This window comes from Solanum verrucosum, unplaced genomic scaffold (assembly GCF_900185275.1).
Source record: "Solanum verrucosum unplaced genomic scaffold, falcon-dt-bn FXZP01000009.1, whole genome shotgun sequence".
NCBI classification, from domain to species: Eukaryota; Viridiplantae; Streptophyta; class Magnoliopsida; order Solanales; family Solanaceae; genus Solanum; species Solanum verrucosum.
In genome coordinates this window covers 2417089-2438826 of record NW_026020231.1, presented here as the reverse complement: position 1 = coordinate 2438826, position 21738 = coordinate 2417089, and the positions used below count along the sequence as shown (strand labels likewise).

Here is a 21738-nt window from a genome sequence, read left to right as displayed (position 1 = left end):
AGTCTAAACCAGGAAGTAGAGTTCAGATAAGGACTATTTGTGTATTTATTTTCAACAGTTAAGATTGACATAAGGAACCGCAGCTCCAGCTACCAAACAAACCATCCCTATCAGATACTTAAAACACATCCGAATTTTTTTTATTGGATTTGACGAGAATGTCCATATACTTGCTCACTAAGATACATAGCGCCACGAATAAGCCAATACTGTGTCCAGACTCTAAAAGATAGTCTACTACTCTTCCTTGCCCTGCGGTAAAAATTTATTCGTGAAATTTCACAAGTAAAGTTTGGAAAAGATAAGTGTATACAGAATTTTTTCCTTTATATATTTTGCATATTTATACCTCATTCGTAAGGTATATTGTCAGTTTTATTTCCAGATGCTTAAATTTAAATATTTTTTGCATGCCAAACACGTTTGTACTATTTGTAGCACCAGCCATCCGTTTTACCTGCCACCTGATACCTTCTGTCTACGCTCATTAGACGCGGAATGACAAATATACCCTCTCTCCAAGCATTAGTCGTGTACCGTTCCAAGTTTCGCCACAAATTAGTAAACGCCGATTGCCATATCATATTCCAAAAACTGGTTAACAAGTCTTCCTAACAGAGGGTTCTCGATGTCACCAGCCATGACCAGCCGGCCGGCGATGCTCTTTCTTCTCGTTATCACCGTCGCTTCCATAACTTCCGGTGTCCAAGCATCAAGATCCATCGTGTTCTTGCCCCAGCCTTTATCATCCCTCGACATAATCAACACCACTCTGCACCAGGTACGATTCAGTCATTTCTTCTTCTTTTTTTTTTGTTCCGCAATATCAAGTTCAGAAAATTTGATATATTCAATTAATTAACCAAACAATTTGTTTTGAGCACCGATTAATCTGAATATTCTAGGGACAAAATGCACGCTGTTCATTTACGGTAAGCATAAGGACAAGCTGCTCATCTCCAACTTACACCAGAGACCAAATTAGTCTAGCCTTTGGCGATGCTTATGGAAATCAGGTAACAAATACCGATTCTCATACAGCTTTAAGCTCCAATTTGTTTTAATTTTACTGTTCAATTGTCCAATACGGATCGGAATACCATTTTTTCCCCCAGGTTTATGCACCGCGGATAGATGACCCAGCAAGCAGGGCTTTTGAGCGGTGTTCGAAGGATACGTATACGGTATACGGTCCATGTACGTATCAGATCTGTTATGTGTACCTGTACAGGAGCGGATACGATGGATGGATACCGTATGATGTTACCATCTACGGCTACAACTCGAAAGCCGTCACCTTCATCTACAATGTTGCCATCCCCGGAAACACTTGGTACGGCCACAATTACTGCCGTTCACGTGCTGTGAAATCTGCCGGAAACTTGGGCTGGAGTTTGCTTTCTGTTGGTTCCACTATGTTGTATACAGTTGCTGGGCTATTTCGTGGTTAGAGTTTATGGGCCTTTTGGTTGTTTCTTTCTAAATTGGGCCTTGAATGGAAAGCCTGCCTAGTCCAATGGGATTTGTGGGATGGCTTGAACAATTTCTTTTTGGGTTATTCATGTCTTGTTGTAATAAATAAAGTGAATGTTAATGCCACTTAAGTATGGTAAAGTTAGTTACTTTGGTCTATTTTACATTGTTAAAATGCAAGACAAATTTTCGATATTCGTAGGTTTAGCAAGATGTGCTATCCTTAGGGATGTATTGGAAGAAGTTAGATATCTCAATGACGATCATTGATGAAGATATTATGATTAAATAAAAGTGTGTTTTCAATTTAGTTTAAATTTACAAATGAAATTTCCACACATGGTGTAAATTAGTATCAGATAGCATTATCAAAACGTGATCGTATCAAATTGACTGTGACATGACATAAGACTTTTCTTTGTTATTCAAAGATAGATTTAACGATGCGATGTAATATAACTCAAAGTAACAATTAACGACACAATACAATAAGCAACAAGTCAATAACCATCCAAACAAGCTAAAAGACTCAATCACGAGATACAACGAATCTCAGATTTTTTCCATTAAAAAATTGGTTATCAATACCGTTAGACTGAAGTAGCAAGCAGATCTACTTTAGGAAATAATTCTTGTTAGTTCTTTAATTCCTGCTAAAATAATCTTTGTAGTCCAACTCCAATGTAAAGTCAAATTTCTAGTACTTTTAAATAAGGCTGCTAATTTATAACTACTGTATTATTATTAGTATACCAAATTATAATAACTGAATAAAATCAAATAATTCTACCTGCCTTAGCCTTATGCCAAACTTTTCCTATATATGTATCCAACGTTGTTGAATTTATTTTTTGTAAGCAGGAAAACTTGGTGAAATTTGAACCAAATGGAATTACAACATGTAGGTTGAAATATCAATCTAGTAGCTAGATAATATAGGTTAATCATTATTGTTGGTATTTATAATTCTATTTATTTTTGGTTGCTTGCCTTTCGACTGAAGTGATAAAGGAGGCTCGATCAATCGTACCACTATTTAAATTAATATTAATAAGTTTCCTCGAATTTATATAGTACGTACGATAAGCATTTTCTTTTCTTTTGTAGACTTTGAACGCAACTAAAAAGTCCAAATAATACTACTTGCGTAATTCGTATTGCAAGAAGTTAGATATTCTTTCTATTATTTGCTTCGATAGGCGAGAAAAAGTGAGAGATCCAAGAGGGTTAAGCAACTTGATCTTTAAAAAAAAAAAACGTTAGTCAAATATATGTATTTAGTTTATATGAAAAAATGATACTGGCAAATGGTGGACGAATTTTATATTTCATAATTTCCGCCTTTTTATGTGACACTAATATTATTAGCTATTTGGAGAGTCTAATGATTTTTTCATTAATCGTTTTCAATTTCTTTAAATATGTAAATTTACGTTGAAAATTAGTTGGTTTAATTTTCGTACTCTTAATTGTGTTGCGTAAAATGGAATGGATGGCGTAGTTGTTTTGATACGAAAATGTATGCTAGTTATTGTGATTTGTTACTTACATCTTAAGTAGTGGAGGGAATCATGGCTTTTAATTAGTCTATGCTTTATTTATATAATAAGTAGAAGATTTAGACATTCTTACTATGCATGATTCTTGTACTACCTAGATCATGATGATTAGTAATTCGCAGTTTTACTTGGTAACTTTCTTGGTTTTGTTGTGCATGGTTTCTTCTGTATGGAGTGCTGATATTAAATCTTTCAATGTCATCGATTTTGGGGCTGTCGGAGATGGAAGAACTGATGATCTCCCGGTACATAAAAATTTATTTTTATTTTATTTATCTTTCGAGTAGCAAGCTACTCTGGACCTTCCTCTTAAAAAAAATGAGTTAATATCGTGTGAGTCAATGGCCCACATAAACTCATACTATACTTGATCTTAGCCAAAAGGCAAAGATAAAGGTATACACAAACATTAATTTCTTAAAAATTATCTCGTATTTTTTTAATCATATAGGTGAGAATTTGTAAACATTTGATCATGTATCATAATATGCAGGCTTTCCTCAAGGCATGGGAAGCTGTGTGTCAATCGGAATCCAGTCGTGTAATTCTTGTTATACCAAAAAGAAAGAAATTCTTACTTAAGCCTTCAGAATTTGATGGTCCTTGCAAGCCCTCCAGTATACATATTCAGGTCATGATGCCCTTCACCTACAATTTCCATTGGAATTTTGCTCGTTAGAAAAGTAATCGTTTTAGATTTCTGATAAAAATGTCTGTCAGAAATTCTCCAGTGTTTTAGTAGTAATATAACTAGGATTCTTGTTGTTTGTCTGTCTTATATTCGAGTTTATAACTAGTTCCTCATTTCCACTTAATATAAACAGTTATATGTAATCATTCTGATAGTGTAGATTTTCTTTTATCCTGTTGCAGGTATCTGGAAATATAATTGCACCTAACTCAAAATCGGCATGGGATGGAGCTGCAACCAATGCATGGCTCACTTTTGCAAATATTAACCATCTTACTGTAAATGGCAATGGAGTTTTTGATGGCCAAGGCCATATATGGTGGTCAAATGCTTGCACGAATGATAACACATCCCAAGTAAGCTTAAAATCTTAGTATTTTCAAAGTTTTTCATGAAGAAAATCGTAACGCTAGAAGCCTTTAAATTTCTAGCTTATTTCTTACCTATGGAATTATTATTTTTTTACCAGGAAACACAATGCAAAGGACCAACTGTAAGTATAAAGTATACACAATCGTTTTCAAATTTCCTGTGTATAACGTATATATACTAAAGTAATGTGATGATCATCCAATATTTTTTATATATATAGGCATTGATTTTCAGAAGATGTGATCAGCTTCGAGTTAGGGGAGTAACGATTATTAGAAGCGCTAGAAGTCATATCATATTGACTGCTTGCAATGAAGTTAGCATTGCTAATATTCGTATTATGTCCCCTGGTGATAGTCTCAACACCGATGGGATTGACGTTTCCGGTAGCACTAATGTACGAATACACAACTCTCTCATCGCAACAGGTACATTTTCACTATCGATGAATTTAACTTATACACATTGATAATTTTCACAGTAGTTGCTCATGAGTCATGATAAGTTAAACTATTAACCTGAAAAATAAAACAAGTGACTAGGCTATAAAAGTTTGAATTAAAAGCTTTTACACTAAATAGAGTCAGTCCGATGCACGAATATCCCACTTTCATGCAGGATGCGGAGAAGAATTGCACCTTAAGATTAAAAATGTGGTGTAGACAACTTACCCTGATGCAAGTACCAATGGTTGATTCCACAATTCAAACCAGTGAGCTATAGGTCATATAGAGACAATTTTCATTGTTGTCCCACGACTTCCCTTCATAAAAGTTTTTACACTATCAGGGTATATAAGTTAAATCCCTACTATTATTACCAAGGGCAGAGTTAGAGTTGAGCTCATGGGTCCGATAGAAAAGAACTACAATCCCAAACTCATAAACTTCAAATCCTGGCTCAACCTCTAACTATAACTCCATTTTGATTTATCCATGAACTTACACTACTTCAGGAGTGCAAAATCTGGATTAATTTATTCTTATTATAACGGGTTTACTCCACATGTTTTGGGCAATGAATTATGATAGGTGACGACTGTATTGCAATAGGAGGAGGATCGTCCAACGTTAGTATTAGCGGCATAACATGTGGACCTGGCCATGGTATTAGGTAATTGTTGGGTTTTCAGATTCTAGTTCACAAGAATGTTATAAATTGCAAACAAGACCTTTGAAAATTTTTTAATGGCTGTAGTATTGGATCCTTGGGAGAAGGAGGATTTGAAGTAGTGGAAGATGTGAACGTAAGAAATTGCACGATGAAAGACACCTTAGCAGGAGTAAGGATTAAGACCTGGCAGGTAATGTGCACTTAATTTTTTATCAGCTTGGAAGTGCTCAGATAATATTCGTCATTTACACTTGACAAATACTGCAGTAACTGTTACAACCATAACTAGCTAACATATTTCGAATGGAACAGGGAGGCGAAGGGTATGCAAGGAGGATTGCTTTCGAAGGAATTGTATTTGTTGCAGTCAACAATCCCATCATCATCGACCAGTTTTACTGTCCCAGCCGAGTCAATTGCAAAACTGATGTGAGAAAACAACCAAAAGATATATAGACTGGAAACTAGGGACTGATTGTTGAATTTCATTACTAATTGGTTGTTTTGACTAATTTAATGCAGACATCTGCAGTTGCATTGAGCGACATAACATTCAGAGGAATACTAGGGACTTCCCTGATGGACGAGGTGATAAATCTGAGCTGCAGCATGACTGTTGGCTGCAAAAACATACTTCTTGATCGAGTGTATTTATCATCTGTTAACGGTAACCCTGTTCATGCCAAGTGCATCAATGCTCATGGAAGATACACTCATACTAGCCCTGCTGTGAAATGTCTGCTGCCGCCATAGTTTTAATTTCACAATGCTTTCTTGTTCAACAAAGACTAATAAAGGAGTAGGTAGGGAGAAGGAGAGACATGTACCATTGTTCTTAACTATTATAGGCTTATTATATAACTATTTCGTTATTTAGGAAATTATTATATTCAAGGCATATGGATACAGTTTCTGTAATGAATAACCACTCAGAAGTCAAAAGCCACTATATATTTTTTCTTCATCTTGAAACCGGTAACTTTCTTTTCTTGATTTGTTCATTAGCCACAATAATGTTTTTGTGCAAAACACTCTATTCAACTGTTACAATTTTACATCTATGTCCTTATTTTAGGCAATTATTAGATTCAAGTCTTATGGATGCATATTCTTTAATTGAATAACTAATCAGAGCCACAATTTTCCTTTTTAGATAGCTGGAATATCTCTGTACACAGAACATTCTATTCAAATTAGAGGGAAAAAGAAATCGTAGAGCATTTCATTAGAGTTGGAACTTATGTATAAACCACAAGTTACTAGTATAACAGATATAACTAATTGACAGAATAGGACATTGGATAAAAAGTATGAACTTCAATAGAGAAACAATTGATAAGATTGTTTGTTTTTTCTTTCTCTATTCTGTAACCAGTCATAACACCAGAACCATACAACAAGAAGAATCAAGTTTAGATGCTAAATATGCAGACAACAGCAAGTCATAATAAACTATATCAAATTATGTTCTATACAAAAGAGTATTCTACTTGCACGAGAGAAGAAGTACCAGTTTCTGTTTGGTGTATAATCACATGAACTGGAGCAGCCAAAGGGTGCTTAGAGTCTCCATTTATATCTCACATGATTCGGAGCGGCCAAAGAGTGCATAACGGTTATTGGCAACATTATCATATGCAAAGTCTCGAATGAATCTGCTAAAATGAGGAAAAAACTAAGCACCACAAGTGAAGCAAATTCCTACATCCACCATGATTGGGATAAGAACAGTGAAACTTACAGAGGCACAAACTGTAAGAAGAAGGCTAGCTGAGGGAAAGGCAAGTTAATGTACTCCATAATCTTCAGAACAGCTTCGGATTTCACATAAGACCTGAAATGAAAACAGTGATCACTAGTTACTCCTGCTATGATTGCTACAACATTAGTATCGTCTGGACAACATTTGAATTGAAGTTGAAAAGTAAATTGAAGCCGAAGTTGGAAAAAATGTGTACTCCAATATGTAAAAGTCAGGCTCCTTACTTCCCTCCTTCTCCCCCCATCCCCCTTTTTTTTCTGGGGAACATACAGCATACCTATCTTTTTCAACAAGCACAACACTTGAAATGTCATCAGGAGCTCTGCCAGATCTCCTCAACAGGTTCTTCCCTGCTTCACTTTGTAAAGCTTCATACCTAATTCTCCTGGATGTCAACAGAATGAGGAATTAAAGAAAAAACTGTCTTGAAGAAAACCAGAAAACCACAGAACAGAAATTGCTGATGACAACAGTAAGAAGTCTGACTGCTAAGAGTCAATAACATTTCCTTGATTAACTGAGCTAAGACAATTTCTGTTAGCAGAGTCATCTTCTGAAAAAAAAACTATGTGAGGCTCTCTTTGCATCAAATTTATATAAAAACTATGTGACATCTGGGTTTACAATATCAAATTTCCATTTATACAATATCTCTGACATAGAAGTAACCAGATATAATTAGTGAGAATGACTGCAGCAGACAAGCTCTACAGAGCTCTCAAGCATTTGCCAAGACAACAGAGTACAATAGAACAAATGTTAAGAGTGAGACATAAGGTCAATCTCTGAAAGCAGACCTAGTACATAACTCCGGTCACAACTTATAACTTGGTGAACCAGGTAGAAGATCTGAACAAGAATTATCAGACTCTGCTCTCCTGTCAAAGGTACTTAACAACTTTGTAACCTTTTACATATGGAAAGAAGTTTGAATCTATATCCTTTCAGCCAAACACAAAAGAAGAGGGAAAACACAAACCTTTTATTATCATTATCACGGACAAACTTTACTCCTCCATTACACAGGTTGCACACACCTAGAAAACATGCAAAACATTTCTCAGTTTCACGCATAATGTTATCTGAAACCACTAAAACAGTATGCTAGCTAGCCTTTTCAGATCAATTAATTTAAGTTCTAAACTTGTACTTCAAGATATTACAAAGAAAGTTATGTCACTCGGGAGGGTTGTGGTCAAAACTAAAAAAATTATTTCAACTAGACTACAACAGACCACATAAAAATGATGACAAAGTTATGCTTGAGAAACGCCTAATTCTCTTTTTGCTACAACTGAGGAAAAAGGCTGAACTTTTAGGCATTAAGGAAATTTAAGTTTTGCGATAATGAGCCACCAAAAACATCTAAATTCAATTTCTTCTTAATTATCAATAAATTCAGTTAATTTAAACCAAATACAGCATTCAAAAATCCTTCATTGTTTCAACAATTTCTAAAAATGTAAAATCTAATCCAATTAAATTAAATTAAAAAGAAAAATGACGCAAGGAATCAAAGGTTATACCGTCAAATAACATTATAGGGCGATTATCAAGCTTAAAGAAACTAGCAGTTTCCTCCACCCAATCCACTGCCGCTTGACGGCTGCTACTGCTGGTGTTCGGTGGCGTTGATAGAGTTGCCAACGGAGTGAATTGCCGGCGAAACCTAGCATGAAACGGCCGCGTTACAGTCAATCCCGCATAGTTAGCGGGTAAAGTGATCGCCATGTTCATTGGAACCAACTTCAAAAATCGGTTGTTCTATTGTTGATAAAAATGGTGGTTAAAAATTAAAATTAGCCCTTGCCTCTGCTATTAGTAGTCCCAGAGAAAACGTTCATATTATGGCCACGTGGAATTACCAATACCTCTAATCAATATTTGCCAAATTGTTTTTGAAAAGTATTACTTCTAAATATAAATATAAATATTAATTTTAAAATTACTTTTCAAAAATAATTTTTTTGGGGGGAAGTAGTACTCTTCTGAGAAATTTAACCAAACAATTCTATACTAATGAAATGACAATAATGAAAGTAATTGTATCCATTGTCAAATACTATAAATCAATTCTCTAAATACATAACGAATGCATTTTATAGGCTATATACAAAAGCGGTTTACCAAAAATGTTCAATCAAGTTGTTGTACAATTGTAGCTGAGAATTAGATTGGACTAATTATATTCTCAACTAAATTTTGTGTGACACAAATTTTTTTTAACTTAGTAAAATAAATAAAAGGGCATAATTAGACCAAACATATATGGCGACTTTGACCCACTTTAATGACATTTTAGATTAAATACACACATAAAATATGATTTTCGAATTTCATATCTAAACTATTAGATATGTAAATTTTCTATTTAAGCTATCACTAATTATTTTTAGAGAAACACATTAACTATATGAGTTTTTCATTTTTCTATCTCAACAATGATGATATTTCAAATAAAAAAAATGAACAACTAATAATTAGATAAGCAGAGTTCAAAAAATCGGAAAACTTGTTTTTGACCTTAAAACTTTTTGAAATTTAATCATTTCGACCGGATGCACCGAATTTATACACACCCGCCCGCCCAAGTGAGAGAAAAAAAAACCGTCTTTGAGGTTTGAGACACTGTTGAAGTTCTCTGGGGTTTTGAGACACTCAGATTTTGAAACAGTAGCAGCCTCTTGGAGTTGAGAGACAGTGAAGTTCCCAAAACCGCATAAATCAATCTTGTTTCATCTGTTTCTCCTGGACTGAGCTTTCATCCAGGAGATGACACCAAGTTTACCATTTTCTAATTCATATGTCTAAAACCCTTCTCTCCCGCATTAGACCCCTCCACAACCCAAAACCAAAACCCCCTTCTTCTTCTTCCAACTTCCCGTTAACACGCCGTATCAAAGAACTCGTTAACGAGGTCTGTCAAATCCTCCAAACCCAACAACAATGGGAAAACGCTGTCGAAATCCGTCTTTCACAGGAAGAAATTGTCCCTTCCGACATTGCACACCTTGTGTTCGACAAACTTAAGGATGCTCATGTGGGTCTCAAGTTCTTTGATTGGGTCTCTCAAAGACCCTATGGTTGTCCCCTTGATCGTTTTGCTTGTTCTTCTCTTTTGAAACTCTTGTCTAAGTTTAGAGTTTTCCCTGAAATTGAAAGTTTGTTGTCCAGCTTGACTACTTGTGAAGATAAGTTTCCTACTCTTGAAGCGTTGGATGCTGTAATTAAAGCTTATTCTGATTCTAATTTGGTTGATAAAGCTGTTGAATTGTATTATTTTGTATTGAGAACGTATGATTTGGTTCCACATGTAGTTACTGTGAATTCTTTACTTCATGGTCTTGTAAAACATGGTAAGATTAAAGCTGCTAGAAGACTTTATGATGAACTCGTTGAGAGAAGTAGCAGTGTTGAGGATACATTTTTGGATAATTTTAGCACTTGTATTATTGTGACAGGGTTGAGTAAAGAGGGGTATGTTGAAGAAGGCAGGAAATTGATTGAGGATAGGTGGGGTAAAGGTTGTGTACCAAATGTTGTTTTTTACAATATATTGATTGATGGCTACTGCAAGAAGGGTGACATTAGAAGTGCGTACAGACTTTTCAATGAGTTGAAATTGAAGAGCTTTTTAACCACAGTGGAGACTTATGGGGCACTGATAAATGGGTTTTGTAAAGATGGGAATTTTGAGAAAGTTGATATGCTTGTGCAGGAGATGGTTGAGAGGGGTGTGATTGTCAATGCCCGAGTGTATAACACTATCATTGATGCTAGGTGTAGGCATGGTTTTACTATGGAAGCAATAGACACTGTAAAGAAAATGGTTGAAGCTGGCACTAAGCCAGATATCGTGACATATAACATATTGGTCTCTTATTCATGCAAGGATGAGAAAATTCAGGAAGCTGAAAAGTTTCTAGAGCAGGTTAAGAATATGAGGTTGGTGCCGACCAAGTTTACTTATACTCCTCTGATACATGCCTACTGCAAATTTGGTGATTTTGAAAGGGCATTAAGTTTGCTTGCTGAGATGACAGAGTATGGTGAAAAGCCTGATGTGTCAACTTACGGAGCACTTGTCCATGGATTGGTGGTCTCTGGTGAAGTTGATGTTGCATTAGTCATTCGAGACACGATGATTGAAAGGGGAGTATCACCTGATGCTGGAATATATAATGTTTTGATGAGTGGGCTCTGCAAAAAATTGAAGCTTCCCGCTGCCAGGCATCTCCTTGATGAGATGCTTGGCCATGGTATATTACCTGATGTTTATGTTTATGCCACTTTAGTCGATGGATGTGTAAGAAATGGGGAATTTCAGGAAGCGAAGAAGCTCTTTGAGCAGACAATTGAGATGGGTATGGATCCTGGGCTTGTGGGGTACAATGCCATGATCAAAGGATACTGTAAGTTTGGATTGATGAAAGATGCAGTTGCTTGCATCAGTAGAATGAAAAAGTCAAAAATTTCTCCAGATGCCTTTACTTATTCAACTGTAATTGATGGGTATGTAAAGCAACATGATTTGCGCCAAGCATTAACGATACTCCCTCACATGGTAAAGCGCAATTGTATGCCAAATGTGGTAACATACACCTCTCTAATTTATGGCTTTTGTCAGAATGGAGATCTTGTGAGAGCTGAAAATTTGTTCAATGGAATGCAATCAAATGGTATGATGCCTAATGTGATAACTTATAGTATACTAATTGGTAGCTTTTGTAAAGTGGGAAAACTTGCAAAAGCAGCTTCTATTTTTGAACAAATGCTCATGCACAAGTGCTATCCAACTGATGTCACATTCAATTATTTGGTCAATGGCTTTTCCCATTGCACATCTACTATTTTCTCAAAAGAGAAAAATGATCCTCAGGATGAGATGAACTCTAAGTTTATGGCAACTTTTAAAAGAATGATATCAGATGGTTGGCACCCGAGAAATGCTGCATACAACTCCATTATCACCAGCCTCTGTTTGCATAAAATGCTCAAAACTGCATTGCAACTACGTGACAAGATGATTAGTAAAGGCTACTCTACAGATTCAGTTACCTTTGCTGCCTTATTGCATGGAATTTGCTTGGATGGAAAAGCCAAAGAATGGAAAAGTATTATTTCCTGCAGCTTAAGTGCGACAGAACTGTCTTTCGCTTTAAAGTATTCTTTGATATTTGACCAGTACATGAGTCATGGATTCGACTCTGAGGCTTCAGTGATTTTGCATACCTTGGGTAAAGACAATGTCTCATAATCAAGATGAAACTGATGTTAAGTTTTTGGTAAGCTTGGACTGGCAGAAGACTGAAGGTCTGCGTAATTGCTGTTTTATCGAGAGAGTATATGTATTATAGGAGTAGGCTGGATCTTCTATAAGATGGATGGAGCTCTCTGATTGTTGCTTTATCTGATCTTCTGTGCAGATTGATGGTTTTGCAGCCAACTGGCATCTAATTTTGGGTGCAGTTCTGCCACAGCTCATCTAGGTGTTCTGTCTTGGTGGCAGTGCAACTAAAACCAAGGTGGGAAAACTTGCCTTTTCCCTGTCATGATTTTTTGACTTTGTAACAAGAAATATAAAACTGCCATTGATAGCGATATATCTGTTTCATGCAGGTGATTTTCATTGGAAAATGAACATATGAGATGCTTAAAGGTTGACTCTCTTCTATTGTGACTGACGCAATGAACTCAATATTTCTTTGTAGTATGTATTCTATGTCTTTTGTTCGATGATTTTTTTTTGTTTTTTGCCTTCTGCTTCAATGCTGCTGTCAAATATGGAGCCCTTGTTTCTCATTACCGCTCGTCGATTTTACATTCAATGCTTGATTGAATGATTTAATGACTCTTTGCTGACGAAGAATGTTATGGTAGCTTGACCCCAAAAAACCCTGTAACTTATTGTGTACTTACATACAGGAGCAAGCTCTTTGGAGAAAGTGTCATCCCTGTAAGACGACGTGATTAAAGGATTCTATTTTCTCAAGGAGCATTTGCTTTGAGCTTCGAAAAATGTGCCCAAATCCATCTTTGGTTTGATGCATGGTGCAGGGATTTAGCACTGAAAGAAGAATTTCCAACTTAATCTTGACCAAAACTTATAAAGAGGCCACATTACACGAGTGGTTAAGGAGCTATGGAGGTCAGGTATTGTTATCTCTTGGTCAGGAGGCCCGTCCAAGATTCGGAATGTAATGAGATGTGCAATTTGATTCAAGTGCAATTCAGAGAGGACAGATTTGGGCAGGCTGAACCTCAAATATATTACAATCCCTTATCTAGGAGAGGTGTCTTCAGGCCCATATGTAAGCTGGTATGGTGGATTAAGGCAGCAAAAAAAGTAAGTTATACAAACTGTTGGTGGTATTTGCACAAAGGATCAGAGCCAGTTTTGATCACTTGTACTACATTGCAATTTCACTGTGGAGTTATGGTCTTACTCCATTTAAAGTTTTAAACCGTCATGGGATTTACCTAGTGGGAGAATGAGAAGGCTGGATGCTTGAAAGGAATTTGTGGAAATTAGAACTCGTTTGTCTGGTTATACTTGGCGCAAAAGGAGATCTATATTGGAAAAATGATTGATTTTTCTTTTTGGAGCTTTGCTTTTAACCCTTTACAATTTGTAAGGAAAACCCAAACTTGGTTTGGTATTGATGAAATTCTTTCAAGTGTGTATATCAATTTTTAGATGCCTAAAGTGTCTTCTTAGGTGAACTCATCACCATAGTGAACTTGTAAAGCCATTCTCATAGGGAACAAATTTCTGTATAGCACCAAACTTAAGCCATTAGTTCAACTCATATGACAAAGGAACCATGGTAGACAACCTCCACAATACCAAATTCCATCAACTGGAAAAAGAATTCTATTATTGTGGAGAAGAGGAAATAAAAGGAGGAAAAGGAGGCACATACAAGAGAGTAAAGGCCAAAGGAAAAGGCACCACTTGAAAGAAGAAATGAATGCAAATTATCAAATGCTACATGTGGTGTTCCATAAGCTACATACACTTTAAATACATAAATCAAATGTCTCTCTCCCACATAAATTTGTGAATGACGCCTACATCAAACACGACATCTTTTCGAATAAGTTGCTCCGGGTATATAACCAAAACATCAAGTAACAAATAAATTGAAGAGGAAAACATAAGTTCATAGATTGAATTCACAAAAACAGTCAGGTAAGGCAGATCCTCTACCCATTATAAAATCATCTCTATGAACCTTCCAAAGGGCTCCTGTTAGTTCCTTCCCTTTAAACCCCTGAGAGGTAAACAATGCAAAGGCTTTCCTGTTCAAGAAAATTGTCTTATACAACCCCGTGAAAGCTCGCATTGCTGCAACCATCTTATCCATGTTCCCAAAATAAGTAGCCATGTAAGAATCGCTGTTAATAGACACGTAATAATCCAGTGCAGCTTTTGTATTCCCATGCATGGTTGTGAAGTCCTCTCCGCTAAGAAGACTAGATTTGGTAACAACATTGGTATACACAGATGTAAGTCCCTCAAGTTCCATCAGGCCATCACCAGCTGCCAAATAAATTGTCGTATTGGTGGGTATGGCTAAAGCTTTAAGTATGAATGCAGTTTCATTGGGGGTAAGTGGACACTTTCCACGGTTTCTCCAAATACGAGCTGTTTCCCCAGTCCAAGGTTTCCTGTCAACCCGTGCAGCTTCTATGGCTTTTGCAGAAGCAAGAGAAATACCAGAGTACTCGCATTGACTATAAGCTACCATGTCAGGTTCAAACCGAAGGTGAAGCGATAAGAAGGGCTTTGGTATAGCTTGTAGAAGCTCAAGCGCTTTCTTCTCCAATGTGTTTGTAAGGCGCAACGCACTATAACAAGCCTGGCAAAGTGCAGCTTTTGCATAAAGAGGGTACCTAAGATGAGTAAATATGGTTATAAGGATGAATAAAAAACTTAATCCTTTTAAAGCCGCCTGTAGAAATGATTGGTTAAGAGTTCTCAGCTTAATTCAAAATACAAAATATATGTACCTATCCCTTCTTTGACTCATTGCAGGGGTGATTGAGATATATCCATGCTTCAGTAGGGAAGGAAGAACACTCTCAACATAGTCAAATTGGCCTTTGCGTTTGCTGCAATCAACTCTAACAGGATCTTTTGATGCAATCTCAATTGGAAGCTCTTTCACCACATTAACAAATCCCTTCATTTGTTGGATGAAGAAGTCTACATCAAATACATCTTCAAAACCACTGAAATATAAGGCAAAAATTCATTCATAGGCATGAAAAGAAAGAACAGGCAACCATTATAAAGAAAACCTCCAACAAAATCATAAGACAGATCTTGACCGTGTAAAACTACAGAGTTGTCTGCTAATTAGGCGTAGCAATGAATGAATGACTAAAGAAGTTATAAAGTACCTAAAACCTACAAGATTATGTAGGTTAGAAAAGGAAGATGAAACAAATTATAAGTCATAACAAAAGCATACCTCGACTCATTCCAGTATGCAGCTACTTCAAACTTTGGCAAAACAAGAGTAGCATTCAGCAAACGAGCTATTCCAACACCATCACACAACTGCAGATCACAAATGACAAGAAACAAATTGAGTGACTTTTCTCATCATAAATATCAATAGGTAGGATATTCAATGTAGGTGCAGCGAATAGCAGTACTCACATCTCTCCTCATCTGATTGAGCCCACCATAGCAATCCACTCGAATATACCCATTAGCCTGAGCAGGAAGAGCTGCAGCATTTCAACAACAAAACCATGTCTGCATTGGAGGCCAGTCAAATGCTCGACTTAGAAAACTTTACAACCCCCCAGAGCAGAAGGTTATATGCACAACTAGAGCTTATATCCTAATTCTTGTTTTACCCACCCCCTAACAATTCCAAGTAGCCATTACCCAAAATAAACTATCCTCGGTATAAATCAGCTCAATCTCCATCAATAGACCACCAGAAATACCAATGGAGCAATATAGTAATGACTGTACAATTATTCAAATCAGCACCAAGTATTGCCAATGTGATTTAACGTTATAGTAGCTATCTAGTTGGTTAAAATTATGCAGATATAAGTTATGCAGGTATTAGCTCTTCCATCTTCTACCCCGCATAACACAATACACCAATTTCCTCATAACTTATACTCTCATGTATTAGTTATCTGGGCTTCCTAAATTACAAACCAAAACACCATATTATTTTATACATGAACAACGTACTTCCTAACTAGCAAACAAACATTGTATAACTTATACATAAATTAATACACAAATAAGTTACGTCTTTACTAGATAAGGGTTCTATTGTGAGGGGTTGGGATGGATGGAGTATCAGCCAAAAACTAACCATTAGTTCGAGGTTGGAGCCACCAATTGCAAGGTCGCCACTCAGCTAATCTTCGTATGCTCCATATCTCGGGTCTTACACGCCTGCAATTACACTCAAATAGCAACATAAGAGAGAAATGCGTTGAAAGGGTAATAGTAAGAGGTCAAAACTTTAAAACGAAAATCAAAAACAATTAAATACAGAACAAAGATTTGGATCTTGTAGTTTACTCCACGAGGGAAGAAACAAAAAATAACGGCATGTCCGTAGATATTAACACGGAAATCAAAGGCAATTAACAAACATAGGTTAAAAAAAGGGGAAAAGAAGCAAAACTTACCGTGAAGAATTGAAGGTAACAGAAGGGTCGGAGAAGAAAGGAAAAGGTGTGAAGAAGAAGAGAAGGAGAAAGAGAGAGAAGGTCAATAGAGTAACGCCAAAAAGGGGCTTTCGCACAGTTGAAGCGATCATTCTATAGAATAATAATGCACCCAATGGGTCTCGTCTCTGTTAAGTTTATCAGCAGTAGAGAAATGGACAATATGAAGAAAGAAGGAAGAAGAAGAAGATACGGAGGAAATGAAGTAGATCTCTTCCTTCAAAATGTGATACAAAGGGCTTACAGTTGTAGATCTACCTTCCCCTTTTCCTTTTCCCCTCTTTTTCTTCTCACCGACTCATCCATCAATTTGTGCTCTTTCTTTTCTCTTTTTTGAAGTGTCAATTACGACTAGGGGTGGGTGTTCGGTTCTTCGATTCGGTTTAATCAAATTTTCGATTCGATTCTTCGGTATTCGGTTTTTAAAAAGTGTGCATCATATTTTAAACCAAACGAGATTGGTTCGGTTTGGTTTTTTCTACTTCGATTCGATTTAGTTCGGTGTTTTTAAATCAGTTTTTCGGTGTCAACAAAAATAAAGAGAGAATATGATAAAGTAACAATTGTTATTCAATTCACACTTCAAACTTCAAAATAACAACTAACCATCTAACAATAGAAGGTAAGAGCATCAATTTGTTGTTCTCACTTCAAAGTAACAACATAAAATCATAAAATCATAAAGTAGAAAGTAGAAACACCAAGTTGCTGCTCAAACTTGAATTAAATTGAGTTTTGTTTAGTTTAGACTTTAGGTCTTTAGGGTTTACTATTTTGTTATTAAGATTTTTGCTATTTAAGTTTAGGATCTAAATATAAAAATTGAAATGGGCCAAGTAAAGTTTAAAATTAAGTAATATAATAAAATTTCGGTTCTTCGGTGCACCGTAGTTTCGAGAACCTTACACCGAACTCCAAACCGAAGAATCGAAGTTCCGAAAAAAAAACCAACACCGAACCGAAACGCCGAAGAACCGAATTTTTTCGGTTCGGTTCGGTTTTTCGATATTTATGCCCACCTTTAATTACGACCGTAGTAATTTCTGCTTCCACCAACCAAGGTTGCATTCAAGTCTGGCTCCAATATGCAAATCGAACGCTAATTAAAAAAATCTGCTTCCACAAAAATGAAAAGAATTACGACCTCTACGTTTGATAATTTGCTTTCCCAATTTAATTTACTATAGTAGGTGTCATTTTTTTTCCAACCAAAAAAAAAACAGGTGGAATTTAAAATTTTTAGTTTCGAGCACATGTTACAAGAACAATAATTGAGCAAAAGCTGAATTCACGTGAAAATTTGCTCACTAGTCATATATGTCTACTTGTTTAATTTTCAACTAAGGTCAAATTAAAGAACATGTTTCTATATTATGATTGTGCCTATTCAAAAACTTTTAACTCCTCGTCCAGCGTCAATTTATAATCAGGAATTAGAAAAAATCAAATTTGAGTAAAACAAGCTCTTCAAGAAATTATGATAGGTTTTGTAATGACAACAATCATAACATAACTTAGGTGGCCTCTCCAAAAAAGGAGGCTAGCCAATGAGCATTCAATCCTCAAGAGATAATGCGGAGCCATCTATCAGTTCCCTACCACGTGTAGTAGCAAACATCAAATTCAACCTGAAGCTTCCATAAAAATGACATATTCTTCAGTACCCTGCTTCTGAATGGCTTCCCAGGTTTCTCAAAACTATTGTTGGAAACACAACTATGGTGAAAACTGGAAGAAGATGATCTACCATCCTACCTTCTGTATGCTTTTTCCATTTTTAACCTTGTATCACCTGTTAGCAGCAGTTTCAGATTGGCAACATGGTGAGTAACTAACTGTATAAACTAGCTTTTTAAGGAACACTCAACATCATACAAGTATCTTCGTATATATCAGAACCAAGAAGGTTAACTGTTTATCACTTCAAAATGACTAACATAGATATATCTTCCACATGCATAAAGGCGTTCAGGGGGGAAAAAATCAACATTATGTGTGATAAAGATAATTTATAGGAATCGAAAAGTTACTTCGCGTCATGAAAAAATTACAGAATATTGGCTTCGTAGTTGACACCTAACCAAAGAGCTAACTAATATCCCACCTTTTTAGGGCTAGGTAGGATGATGGGGAGAAATTAAGAGATACCGGTAGAAAAATGCAAGCAGAATCAGTGAGTAGAAAATTTTTGAAGTTGAGATAATATTTTCATCATCACCTTACCTAGAGAACATGCTCCACAGTCCAATCTAGTGGATTGATCTATCCAACTTAGGTTTCCAAGTGCCAACCTTTACGATTCCTGTGGTCATTTCCAAGGAAAACAACTACTCGACGTCACACCTAGAAGGATCATATGACACAGTTCCGAGTCACATCACCAACTATGTTGGATGTAGTACATTCACAAAGTAGAAATAAGGATAATGGTTACATGTAGAACCCATAACTAAACATATATGGCAGAAACAACAAATCGACAACTTATCCATCTGCATGGCATTTCCAGAAAATGTCTCGCAATTAAATATTTAATCCAGATGTTCCCATTCAAACACAAAAGAATTATGTCCTTAATATGCTCTGGTACAGCCGGAGATTCTTGTATGCCTTAACTAATGCATTCCAGCAGTAATTACCACGTATAACGCATCACTCAACTAGCAAGCAAACCTTGCGACCTTTGTTAACCTTTTTTTCCCTTTCTAATAAAACCTCCTTGTTTACTCTTGAAAGTTGATGGCCCTTCAGCTTGTCCTTTAAGGATGCGAAGAATCCAACACAAAATGTGGACTCCAAGAGATAACTACATGCCTTTCGTTCATTAACCTTGCAAGCCAATTACACCACATCCAAATCTTTACAAGTTAGGATGTCATTTACACATATTGAATGGTAAAGAGCAACTGGACCCACAGGAAAGCCAGACCATAAAAATTAATCTAGGCTTTGCTACGGAAATATACAGATCAAGAAACTCACTTGGACCAAATTGTCACCACTCTTTGACTATAATTTTCCATCACAAGATAATAGGTCGGACCAAGGTTTTGCCTCTGTGGCTATAATTTGTTATCTGAGCCAGAAGTTTCCACTGGGTATAGCCAAGTCAGTACCACTCACTGCTATCAGAAAACAAGGAAATGCAGCATGTACTTGCGAATAAACGACATGCGACAAGAGTAGGTATCACCTTGACCAGGGAATTGAGATGATTCTAGATCATTTCACTCAAAATTTTCATCCGAGTATTCTTCATCATGTTTCAATTTCATACAGGCCTTGTTACCTCTCATTACGCTTGCCAGTTCTTGAATTAAACTAGATGTGCTCCTTTCCATCTTATCTGCAAGTATCTCAGTCTGCTCTGCAAATCCATGACCTATTAGTCTATTTCTCATTTTTTCACACGTCGCTGTATATGGAGGAATGCCTTCATCTATCATCATTTCAAAATATTTACATGCTTCCTCAAGTTTGCCTTTCTTCTGACAGAAACCATGTACCATGACAGCATATGTCGAGACTGAAGGATAAAAGTTCCTGTCTTCCATGCTCTCCCAAACTTTCTCAACTCTATCAAACCTTCCCACCCTAATAAGCATCTTAAGCAACATATTATATGTATGTTTATCTGGTAGGCAGTTGTTTCGTTCCATTCTTGAAACCAGCCTATGTGCCAAGTTAACTTCATTGTGATCACAATGAGAAGCTAGGATTGTATTGTAACTCCAACAATCAGGTCTTACCCCTTCACTAATCATCTCATCTATCAGTTGGTAAGCCTCGTCAACCTTCTTGGTCTTACAAAGCTTTTTGATGATACAATTATATGTAAATACATTAGGCACAAGTTTGTACCTTCTCATCTGGTCAAGGACCCTGAAAACTGAATGAATATCATTCGCCGCGCAATAACCATGAATGAAAATTGAATAACTAAAAGCATCAGGTATCAGTCCAATGGACCTCATCTTCATGAAGAAGTTCAAGGCATCATCCATCTTACCAGCCTTGCATAGTGAGTCCAAAATACTATTATAAGCAAGCAAATCAACTGAACAACCTCTTTCAAGCATTTCATCAAACAGCTTTTGTGCTTCAGCAACTTCCCCTAAATCTCCCCATCCCCTTATCAGAATGCTGTAAGTTTTCACACTCGGCATGAAATCATCCTTCACTTTATCGAAGAACTCCTGCGCTTGCTTGGCATGCTTTCTTTTACACAGCACCAGCAAAAGCTTGTCGAGATCAGCTAAACATGGTTTAATCCCAAAATCTACCATTTTATTAAAAGCCCTAATTGCATCAGCTGGCAAACCAGCTCTACTATAAGCCCTGAAAACAAGCAAGAAAATTTCGGGAGTAATTTCACAAGATCTATTCGTTCTCATCTCAACAAGGAAATCCCATATCAAAGGGAACTGTTTACTACTTCCTAATATATCAACAAGAATGTGAAAGCTTTCTCGACTATGGCAAAAACCTGATAACTTTTGTGCCCATATGAAGAACCTGTGCGCAGAGAATTCAAGATTTTTGCAACGTTTGAGGACTTGTTCAACTACATCGGTTGAAATACTGCCGGAAAATGGATTGAGTGCGGACTCAATGTCGTGGTGAGGGCTTCTGTAGTCACTAAGAATTCGAGAAATCTCATTCACCAGGTCTGGATTTTTTTCAGGTTCCTTTTTTGTTTCTGCATCAGTAAAAGAGGACATGAACAGACAGCCGCGAAAGGCATTGCAGGTGGGAAGATAAGAAGAAAATGAAGAAGAAAGACAATACTGAGTGCTTTTGAGTGGAGAAAGATAGCAATGGAAGAGTGTTCTGGAGAAATAATGTACACTTCTGTAGCGAAGAAATGTCCTAATCGCCATTTTTTTTTCTCGAGAAAGTTCAAATATGTATGTTCACCTAAATTCATTCCATTTTTCAAATCAAACCAGATAGATTCAAAAGAGTATGCGCCAATTTAGTCCACCGGTATCCAGTGTTCAGCAACATGTTTTCTTGGTTTCATTCATGAGTGATGATCCATTTCATTGGGCTCTTTA

General features: G+C 36.5%; 6 protein-coding genes and 1 pseudogene across 8 annotated transcripts; 3 read left to right on the top strand and 4 right to left on the bottom strand.

The window, feature by feature from the left end:
• The first annotated feature begins 523 nt into the window (after positions 1–523).
• LOC125832047 (embryo-specific protein ATS3B-like) lies at positions 524–1632 on the top strand. Its single transcript, XM_049511176.1, has 3 exons — positions 524–781; positions 906–1016; positions 1116–1632. The coding sequence occupies exons 1-3, from the start codon at positions 629–631 to the stop codon at positions 1449–1451; spliced, it is 600 nt and encodes a 199-aa protein (XP_049367133.1). The 5' UTR covers positions 524–628; the 3' UTR covers positions 1452–1632.
• A 1482-nt stretch (positions 1633–3114) lies between these two features.
• LOC125832046 (probable polygalacturonase At3g15720) lies at positions 3115–5997 on the top strand. Its single transcript, XM_049511175.1, has 9 exons — positions 3115–3277; positions 3526–3663; positions 3906–4079; positions 4193–4216; positions 4316–4523; positions 5127–5208; positions 5293–5398; positions 5521–5637; positions 5731–5997. Exons 1-9 carry the CDS (start codon positions 3134–3136, stop codon positions 5959–5961), a joined length of 1224 nt encoding a protein of 407 aa, XP_049367132.1. The 5' UTR covers positions 3115–3133; the 3' UTR covers positions 5962–5997.
• LOC125832728 (U2 spliceosomal RNA) lies at positions 3273–3430 on the bottom strand (annotated as a pseudogene).
• A 535-nt stretch (positions 5998–6532) lies between the features above and the next one.
• Positions 6533–8775, bottom strand: LOC125832049 (DCC family protein At1g52590, chloroplastic). 2 transcript variants are annotated; one of them, XM_049511178.1, is made up of 5 exons: positions 8497–8775; positions 7950–8007; positions 7248–7355; positions 6950–7042; positions 6533–6866 (listed from the first exon to the last, which is right to left on the bottom strand). In XM_049511178.1, the coding sequence occupies exons 1-5, from the start codon at positions 8705–8707 to the stop codon at positions 6782–6784; spliced, it is 555 nt and encodes a 184-aa protein (XP_049367135.1). In that variant the 5' UTR covers positions 8708–8775; the 3' UTR covers positions 6533–6781. The 2 variants fall into 2 exon arrangements, with proteins under 2 accessions (XP_049367135.1, XP_049367136.1); XM_049511179.1 differs by having other exon boundaries at positions 6533–6863; positions 8497–8762.
• An 810-nt stretch (positions 8776–9585) lies between these two features.
• LOC125832045 (pentatricopeptide repeat-containing protein At1g52620) lies at positions 9586–12408 on the top strand. Its single transcript, XM_049511174.1, has one exon. The coding sequence runs from the start codon at positions 9774–9776 to the stop codon at positions 12225–12227; it is 2454 nt and encodes an 817-aa protein (XP_049367131.1). The 5' UTR covers positions 9586–9773; the 3' UTR covers positions 12228–12408.
• Positions 12409–13925: 1517 nt separating this feature from the next.
• Positions 13926–16946, bottom strand: LOC125832475 (O-fucosyltransferase 13). 2 transcript variants are annotated; one of them, XM_049511627.1, is made up of 6 exons: positions 16643–16946; positions 16321–16403; positions 15639–15709; positions 15448–15536; positions 14984–15205; positions 13926–14866 (listed from the first exon to the last, which is right to left on the bottom strand). In XM_049511627.1, the coding sequence occupies exons 1-6, from the start codon at positions 16771–16773 to the stop codon at positions 14134–14136; spliced, it is 1329 nt and encodes a 442-aa protein (XP_049367584.1). In that variant the 5' UTR covers positions 16774–16946; the 3' UTR covers positions 13926–14133. The 2 variants fall into 2 exon arrangements, with proteins under 2 accessions (XP_049367584.1, XP_049367585.1); XM_049511628.1 differs by having other exon boundaries at positions 15639–15737; positions 16643–16786.
• Positions 16947–19155: 2209 nt separating this feature from the next.
• LOC125832655 (pentatricopeptide repeat-containing protein At1g52640, mitochondrial) lies at positions 19156–21622 on the bottom strand. Its single transcript, XM_049511855.1, has one exon. The coding sequence runs from the start codon at positions 21559–21561 to the stop codon at positions 19909–19911; it is 1653 nt and encodes a 550-aa protein (XP_049367812.1). The 5' UTR covers positions 21562–21622; the 3' UTR covers positions 19156–19908.
• Positions 21623–21738: the final 116 nt, after the last annotated feature.

What these genes read in the sequence shown, in the direction of transcription:
- LOC125832047 (XM_049511176.1), top strand. Translation starts at nt 629, where the DNA reads ATGTCACCAGCCATGACCAGCCGGCCGGCGATGCTCTTTCTTCTCGTT. An exon ending in TCAACACCACTCTGCACCAG is followed by an intron (nt 782 to 905) that starts GTACGATTCAGT and finishes TGAATATTCTAG; the next exon opens with GGACAAAATGCACGCTGTTC. An exon ending in GCGATGCTTATGGAAATCAG is followed by an intron (nt 1,017 to 1,115) that starts GTAACAAATACC and finishes TTTTTCCCCCAG; the next exon opens with GTTTATGCACCGCGGATAGA.
- LOC125832046 (XM_049511175.1), top strand. Translation starts at nt 3,134, where the DNA reads ATGATGATTAGTAATTCGCAGTTTTACTTGGTAACTTTCTTGGTTTTG. An exon ending in GGACCTGGCCATGGTATTAG is followed by an intron (nt 5,209 to 5,292) that starts GTAATTGTTGGG and finishes TAATGGCTGTAG; the next exon opens with TATTGGATCCTTGGGAGAAG. An exon ending in GAGTCAATTGCAAAACTGAT is followed by an intron (nt 5,638 to 5,730) that starts GTGAGAAAACAA and finishes AATTTAATGCAG; the next exon opens with ACATCTGCAGTTGCATTGAG.
- LOC125832049 (XM_049511178.1), bottom strand. Translation starts at nt 8,707, where the DNA reads ATGAACATGGCGATCACTTTACCCGCTAACTATGCGGGATTGACTGTA. An exon ending in CGTGATAATGATAATAAAAG is followed by an intron (nt 7,356 to 7,949) that starts GTTTGTGTTTTC and finishes GTTGACATCCAG; the next exon opens with GAGAATTAGGTATGAAGCTT. An exon ending in GTGCTTGTTGAAAAAGATAG is followed by an intron (nt 7,043 to 7,247) that starts GTATGCTGTATG and finishes TTTTCATTTCAG; the next exon opens with GTCTTATGTGAAATCCGAAG.
- LOC125832045 (XM_049511174.1), top strand. Translation starts at nt 9,774, where the DNA reads ATGTCTAAAACCCTTCTCTCCCGCATTAGACCCCTCCACAACCCAAAA.
- LOC125832475 (XM_049511627.1), bottom strand. Translation starts at nt 16,773, where the DNA reads ATGATCGCTTCAACTGTGCGAAAGCCCCTTTTTGGCGTTACTCTATTG. An exon ending in TCAATCAGATGAGGAGAGAT is followed by an intron (nt 15,537 to 15,638) that starts GTGAGTACTGCT and finishes TGTGATCTGCAG; the next exon opens with TTGTGTGATGGTGTTGGAAT. An exon ending in GCATACTGGAATGAGTCGAG is followed by an intron (nt 15,206 to 15,447) that starts GTATGCTTTTGT and finishes CTTATATTTCAG; the next exon opens with TGGTTTTGAAGATGTATTTG.
- LOC125832655 (XM_049511855.1), bottom strand. Translation starts at nt 21,561, where the DNA reads ATGGCGATTAGGACATTTCTTCGCTACAGAAGTGTACATTATTTCTCC.